Source organism: Ananas comosus, linkage group 16 (genome assembly GCF_001540865.1).
Source record: "Ananas comosus cultivar F153 linkage group 16, ASM154086v1, whole genome shotgun sequence".
NCBI lineage: Eukaryota > Viridiplantae > Streptophyta > Magnoliopsida > Poales > Bromeliaceae > Ananas > Ananas comosus.
In genome coordinates, this window is record NC_033636.1 from 2,292,910 (window position 1) to 2,301,334 (window position 8,425).

At 38.3% G+C, this 8,425-nt stretch overlaps 1 protein-coding gene across 5 annotated transcripts; it reads right to left on the reverse strand.

The window, feature by feature from the left end:
* LOC109721996 lies at positions 1–4,198 on the reverse strand. Of its 5 annotated transcripts, XM_020249834.1 has the most exons (5): positions 3,887–4,198; positions 3,503–3,566; positions 3,329–3,393; positions 1,702–1,875; positions 1–299 (listed from the first exon to the last, which is right to left on the reverse strand). In XM_020249834.1, the coding sequence occupies exons 1-4, from the start codon at positions 4,161–4,163 to the stop codon at positions 1,742–1,744; spliced, it is 540 nt and encodes a 179-aa protein (XP_020105423.1). In that variant the 5' UTR covers positions 4,164–4,198; the 3' UTR covers positions 1–299; positions 1,702–1,741. The 5 variants fall into 5 exon arrangements, 2 of the variants coding, with proteins under 2 accessions (XP_020105423.1, XP_020105424.1); XR_002219350.1 differs by lacking the exon at positions 3,503–3,566 and having other exon boundaries at positions 3,887–4,192; XM_020249835.1 differs by lacking the exon at positions 1,702–1,875.

Consider the following 8,425-nt stretch of genomic DNA (forward strand, 5'->3'; position numbering starts at 1 on the left):
TTGAGATCAAACATGAGGGGTATCCACAACACATGAATCAAGAAGAGGTACCGAATAAACAAATAACATGTATCAGAGCGCTATTTCCAAGCAAAGTTGCCGTACAATACGAACATCACCAAATGAACCTCAAGCTCAAAAGAAAAGTACACGAAAACAACCCAGACCCTCGCCAGTGCAGGTAGATTGTACAACATAGCACTCTATCTGGTGGTCCTCTACTGAAAAGGCATGCTGGTAGGAGATGCTAACTACTGCGCGATCCTCTTCACCTCAATCAACCGACAGTATACGAATCCCTGAAAAGTAAGCCACCAAAGGGTGTGAGAACTACTGATTAGTAGTTCCCGGTGGGTATGGTCAACAATAACCACGACTTTCCCACTAGGTCTACTGGAAGCCAGATTGATCAGTGAACAGTAGAATATATGGTAAATCAGTAGTTGAATGCAAGTACATAGGAAAATTAACTGAACAGGTAATTGAATGACCATAGGTAATAATCAAGGTATTTAGCTCTAAGCATTACAAATGAATGTCAAGTACAGTAAAAGACTAACTGGTTATGACCTGCATAGTCAAATGTAAAGTAACAATAATCGAATAACTGCATGTAATATAAACAACTCTCTATACCTGTCTCTATACCTGTCTCTGTGCCTGCTGTACTATCATGTCCATGTATAAGTAGCGAGAGAAAAAGAAAGAAATTGAGTACTATATGGAACAATATAACTACTACTAAACAAATGCTGCAATAGTACCCAATCACAACGACCGACTCATACGTCCGGTCAAGCTTGCGCCTGCCTAGTGCCGGAATCGCACTCCCGCAAGTGCACCATCGACACATAGGCTCTACCCCCAGCCCGAACACCACTCCCGCAGGTGGGTTGTCTTCCCAAGGGCACACATATTTCTGATATAACTGCCCAGCATCCTGAGCGGCACTCGAAGGGGAGCGACCCCTGCCGAGTCTAATAGTACGTATCTCTGTCCAACTCAATATGGCTTTGCAGGCTATGGTCTACGTGATGGTCAAAAGATCACAAAAAACCCAATCTAATACCCTCGACAATATCAAAGAATATCAAATAATGCATATATCACAGTAGCATGATCATATACTTCTCACTATCCAAAATCTGTTCATTCTCGCCACGCTAATCGATGGTATCTACCAAATACATCATAAAATGCATATGCTCTTGCTATGACCAAAACATCAGCATACTATCGCCGCGCTACCCACGGCCTCTATCACATAATAAATGGCATGCACAATACAAATGAGTAAGAGACGACTCACTAAAATGCATAAAGTGTCATCTGGCTTCCCACGACTTACTAAAATGTCTAAATAATATACTGCTAACAACCACTATTTAACGGTTATTCAGTAGAGAATTCGCACAGAATGACCTCAAGTCTTAGCAATATGTGATTGAATGAAAATCCTTACTCACTATGCAATGACTCATCCCACGTGATAGATATAAATATGAAAAAGTGTGACATGGCTACTGGAAACAATGCATAAATCATCCTTCACGGTTGCACGTACAAGAAAGCCATTCTTCCACTCAGTTTTATACTAACACAACCCTTATCAATATTAAAGTCCATTTATATATATATATGCATATGCGAGGAAAATAGACATAGAAGAAATTTCATCATTTTCAACGACTCGGAACCCACCTCGAAGCACTAAACCGGCCATGGTAAGAGAATCCACCTCTCACGCACCTTTTTCGTGGCTCACGTTTGCAAGGAATCTCGAAATCCAGTCGAAACATTCCAAGGTACTAAAAAATGGTAAAAAAGCTCGACCGAGATCTAGTAGTGCTCCTCCTCTAATTCGATTAGCACAACCTGTTTGTGAACATTGCTATTCTTATTCGAACCTGCAAATACCAATTGGAATACCAGAGGCGCGTATTGCGCCAATTCCTCTTCATTTCACTATCTCTTTCTTTCCCTCTCACCTTCTTTCTTTTTCTTCCTCTATATAAGTTGCAGAAACTTTCCTTTTTCTCTCCCTCTTTCTCTTTTGCTGCCCCCTGTAGCTGCTCTGCAATTAGCCGCAGCAGCTGCGTGCTCAGTAGCAGCAGTAGCTTGCTGCTGCTGCTGCTCTGCTTTCAGCAGCAACACATAGAGAAAGAGAGGAAAATAGAAGAAAAGGAAAAGGAAGAAGAGAAGGAAGAAGGAGAGACAAATAAAAATTAAACATACTTCATATTTCGATCGATACATCGGATCGAATCAATTTCCAAAAATCTTCTCTTTCAACTCTTCCTTTTCTTCTTCTTTCTTCTTTCTCTCGTTTGGTTTTCTTCTCTATCAGGCTGAGAGAGAGAGGNCGGATCGAATCAATTTCCAAAATCTTCTCTTTCAACTCTTCTTTTTCTTCTTTTCCCTCTTTTGTTTTCTTCTCTATCAGGCTGAGTAAGGTGGGAAAGAGATAGGGATGGAGTTAGTGGAATTCCACTAAGTTGCCTATTTGTAACTTAGTCCAACGGAAAGTGGTATTTGCAGTTTAGTCATCCATAGATGGAAAATTCGACATAATATCTTTGATTTCGCGTCAAAACTTTTACACCTCATTCAAGCTCTGCATTTACATGCTGACCAACATCCTACACTGAATCCCATAGGCAAAATCAGTATTCTACATGATATCTAAGCAATGTTAGTTCCCACCACATCCATTTGTTAATTTTTTATTTCAAATCCCTTAATTCTTCCATTGCCTTCTTTGGCATCTACATTGTCCATGCCTCTGGCATGATATATAAGGAAAATAAGCAATCAAATCTAGTAAATTTAATAGAATGAGAAGTTTGGAGAGGATAGTCATGTACAGATCAAACAACTACATAGCAACAATCTTCCCAAGGAGAGATTGATTCAGAACTAAGTTGTATTATTTTTAAGGAAACAACTGATTCAATGATGCATTGTTCTTTTTGGATTATAAAAAGATTTCAAATCTGTACATGGACTGCAATAGAATTCTAGCAGTACAGCAAATTAACTTAATAAAAGTATGTTTCACCTTCAACCCTGGACAATTATCATTTGTTGTGTACATATATAAATTTGTGACACCACATGTAGAAACCAAATACTTCCAAAAATTTTTTTTTTCACATAAATCTAGTAACTGGACAATTCTCATTTGTTGCATACATAACCTTATGACACCACTTGTAGAAATCAAATACTCCCAAAAAAGATTTTCTTATATCAATTTAGTATAAGAATGATTTGAAATGGAAAGAAATAGAGATTAAATAGAGATTAATTTGAATGCTTGTGATGATACCATGGACGGCGATGTCATTCTTAAGCGTTATCGCCTCCATCTCGTTACTCAGCTTCATCAAAAACCTATAGATGCCAAAAAATTATCACAAAAATCACAATGATTAAGGACGTCACACACACAGTGAAGGCAAAAAAAAAAAAAAAAAAAAAAAGAGAAAAAAAAAAGGCTTGCTTGAGAGTCAGAGAAGGCGGGGGTTGTAGCAGCAGCTTGTAATGGCAGGATCGGTAAAAGAAGCCTGCTCAAGAGAGAGAGTATGCACAATACAAAAGTTACAAAAATTCCTTCCCACAGCTACTTACATAATAAGGAATCAAAACTCCCCCTACTTTATCACTCTTTCTTTAGATATCAATAATCCATAAAGAAACCCGAGGAACCTTGATTAGTCACCATGCACAACGAGTCAAAAACAAACATATCAAGCCCAAATGAATGCAACTTCACCATGAGCGAATCATAAACAATGGCAGATCAAGCGGAGCATAATAATCAATTCGAAATCAAGAAAAATAAATGTTGAACAACAACCAGAAGCATCACAGGAAGAGGTCCAACCTGTGATCTCGCAAGGCGGGGGGTCGTCAGAGTTGGGGGGGAGAAGGAGCGTGCCGGCTAGCGAGGGCGGGGTATGGTGTTGTTGGCAAATCCATTCAAGGAGATAGAGCCCTCGCTCGCATCCCATTGTCGCTTCCTTTATGCGCGTGCTCTCACTCTCTCCACAATGTGATAGGAAACGGCATCGCGTAATACCATAGGGTGGAAGATCAAATGGCAAGGAAAGAAGAAGAAACAACAAAAACTCCAATCTCAGATTAATAGCTGCGGACCGCATTTTTCAGTTACAAAGAAGAAGGCTAGGGGTCCCCACTCCATCTCCATTCAAGGAAAGACTGCCATGTGGCTATATCTTTGGGGATTAATATATAGAGTATTTTATAGGACTATTTCAAATCCCGAGATGTCATATTATTATTTAGTTTATTTACTTATTGAGTTATAAGATATGAATTATATTTTGAATATTCGATTATTAAAAGCAATGTTGGAGGAAAGTCACTTTAATTGCGAATTCCCTCATTTGTAGTATTGAATTCTATGATCTTGTGTGATCAAACACTTTGGATGTTATTTTATTTCATTCTTATGCTCTAATCATAACAATTTGTGTTAGGAGAAAAAACTCGTTAGCTTGTACTTCATCGAAAATGTAAAAGCTAAGTTCTTACTTGTTCTCTTTTTTTATTTATACGAATGTTTATAGGCTTTGAAACAAAGTAAAGGCGGCATTTTGAATTTGATGAATTTTGTAATCACTTCAGTAAGCAAAATTTTTCTAGAGGAATCTCTTTTCCTTCTCCTCTAGCTCAATGGCGATCAAGGCATGGAGCATTTGCAACGACGTGACCCGCTAGCAATAATAACTCGTTGGGCCCAACTACCGGCCCAAAATGCTTAAGCTAAACTGATTAGAATCAGTATTCCATCCGATGTAGGACTATTGGGTACGGGTTCGTGGGACTATTGGGTACGGGTTCAAGAGGTGGCTCCCACCAAATTCGTTGGTGTAACACTTTGTCTGTGCTTAGCTTTTACACTTCCGGCTGGTATTCGTCTCTAATACCAATTGCAACGACCCGACCCGCTAGCAATAATAACTCGTTGGGCCCAAACTACCAGTCCAAAATGCTTAAATCCAGTTATTATTGCTAGCATGTAGGCTTCATATAAACTGATCGAAATCAGTATCTCATCCGATGTGTAACTATTGGGGACGTTACAACATTTTACTTTTTCTTTGGGTTGATAAATAAAGTTCTAAATTATTTGATTGCTAAGATGTGGGGAAATAAGGATAGCTTAAAGCATCTGCAACAGAAAAAGGTTAATTACTATTTGTGGGGAGATAAGGGAGATTTGATTGCTTTTTGCGGAGAGATAAAATAGGTTTGATTGTTTTTTGTGTTCAGGTAAAAGGGCTGTTAATATATTTTGTGAAAACTAAATCAATTTTTTTTGTATGTTTTTATTTATTTTATATGTGTATATAGAATTGAGCTAGAATATTTTTAGAAGTATCATCCCCATGGTGCTATTAGGTTTTTAGCCATTGGATCTACTCCTTGATTACTAATAGCTCTTGGATCAAATACTATTCCACCTACCACCATCATTTCAACCTCACGTCACTCCATCCAATGACTAAAAACTCAAAAGCACCACCCTCATAGTGCTTTTGAGAGTATTCTAGCTCAACTCGTGTATATATATTATTATCCGAATAATATCGGAATATAAATCTGATCCATATTTGAATTCAAAATAATATGTCTACATCCGAAACTATTTTTAGTGGATATGATAATAAAAATTTAACATTTGACATATATCCGTATCCGAATTCGTATTCGAAAAAAATATTGATGCTGATATAGTTTTGTCCAATATCCGACTATACTTGATTTGTTTTCACCCCTAATTACATTGACAATCTGGCGCACACAATATAAAATCACTCAACCTAGTCTGGCACACACAATATAAAATCACTCAACCTTACAATATAAAATCACTCAACCTTAACTCTAATAACTCATTAGATCCTAAACCTCCGGTTCAAAATGCTTAACCCAATGATTATTACTAGAATTTTCTAGCATTATATTTCCAATCATTATTCTTTTTCCATACAATGTGTCCTATTTGATACGAGTACTATTGAAGTATTATAGATTTCCATCATTTAAACCCTTATGTCCTAGACATAGTCCAATTCCCTAGCTAGCCGAAGATCCTCATGTAGTTTTGAGATACATCTCACATTTCCGGCTTGCAAACCGCCGGTTTTACAATCCTGTACTACAATCTTGTTCTCATCTAACATAGAGCTATTGGGGTGTGAGATACAACTCACATTTCCAGCTAGCGACCTGTCCAAGATTGCCCGGCAACGTCCAAGATCATCAAGCGATGTGAGGCTCACCTTACACTTCTGACTTGTGAACCGGCTTTGGTACCACATGTAATGACCCAACTCGCTAGTAATAAGACCTTTAGAGCTCAAACCACTTGTGCGCCCCAACTTCCCAGGGGGTCATCCATCCTAAGACTATTCTCGTTCTAGCACGCTTAGCTCTTTTAATCTCTTGAGTCTAATCACTATCCAAAATACTTAAACCGGATTAAGAGCTTTAACATATATATATATAGGATTAACTGGGGTCTCACATTCTCTCCCTCTTTTAAGCCCTGACATTCTCATGAGGCTTAGACTCATAAGTATCAAGCGATGTAAGACTCGTCTCGCTAGCCTTGTCATTCCGACCTTGACTCAGCTAAGACTGATTTCACACTTTCGATTGGTAATTGGATTTGATACCAAATATAAAGCCCTAACTCCTAGGACTACTTCCGTCCTAGTACGATTAACTCTCTTAACCCTCTTGGGCCTAATGTCACGCCCCGGGACCGGCGGAGGCCCTCCCGGTAGCGTGCCCAGACCCGCCATATGTCTACACATATAAGGCGTCTACAATAAAAGCGGAAGTAAAGGCAAGTAGTAGAACAAATAGAAGAAGTGAAATAACTAACAACTAATGATATCAGAGCGAGTAAAGTTCTAACCTCTACACCAATAGTAATAGNCTTCTTCTTCTTCTTCTCTATCAAGGATGTAGAGAGGGTTGAGAGGAGAGAAATGAGGAGAAGAGAGAGGGGATGGGTCATATAGACCCTCTATTGTAACAAAATCCCAAGAGGCCCCTCAAAAATCCAATATTACATCAGCCCGAACTGGGCAGTTTTCGCCCAGAGGGACCGGTCTCTCCCCAGCAGGGACCGGTCTCTCGCTGCGAACCCGAAAAACCAGCGTTCGGGAACCGGTCTCGCCTGCCAGGGACCGGTTGCCTCAGGCTGCCTCAACACTGCTCACTGAGGGAACCGGTCTCTTCTTCCAGGGACCGGTCCCCGAGAGTAAAAACTCTCAGGACTTGGCCAAAATTTCAGTTTTCGAACTTTTTAGGTCGGAAAACATTCTACGACCCTCCACCAAGCGTGGAAAAGCTCGAAACACATCCAAACACTCGAACCTTGCAATTTGCAAAGGTCCAGTGTGTTACACCTAACCACCACCCAACATACTTAAGCCGAATTAAGAGCTTTGGTCCTATTATATCTCATATATAGGACTAACTGGGGCCTCACACCACTGACCTAAAATACTTAAGTCCGGTTATTATTATTGAGGTACACAATCTCTTATATATACAATTACAATCCTATTTCCATCCGATGTGGAACTATTGAGATGTCACACATAATGTGCAAATTTGTGGTATTTATTGAAGTGTCAATCTTCTCACTCTCTAGTTATATCTTTTGTAACTTCTGTTGCATCAAAATGATAAATTATTGTAGAGCGAAACTAATGATCAAACTTCTCAATTTCAATCTTCGTCGACGTCTTAACTCTCAAATGAATAATCCGACTCTGATACGAGTTTGTTAGGAATCCGCCACTTTGATATCATATTTATGTGATACTAGGTTGTTATGACAAATGTGAAATATATCTAATTCGTCAGGTACGAAAATACCCAAAAAAAATATTGAGAAAGAGAGAAAAAATAAAGCACACAAGTATTAGGTAATTCGGCCACTGACCTACATTCACAGGCGAAGACACAATAGAGATTTTCATTATAACGAAAGTGGTGTATAAAATATGATTCTCTCATAAAACTCTAATCTCAAAAATACATCCATACTCTTTTTAATATATTTGCTCCACTAAATCAATAAAATAAAAAATATATTTTTAATAGTGGCTAAATACTAATTAATATAACTAGAAATATAAATCTACTGAGACTGATAATAGTTACCTCAATAAAATTAGGCATATTTTAACCTTAACTTAATGAGATAACTAACATGCATGCTGTATGCTGAAAAATTGTATATATTGAAACATGCATGATGTCACATGAACATCCCTCCGCAGCATTTACTATAGATAGATATTGATATATATAGATGCCCATTAATTTGGAACGTACTCTAAACTTTACGTACTAGTGCAATATAAAAATTCTCCTT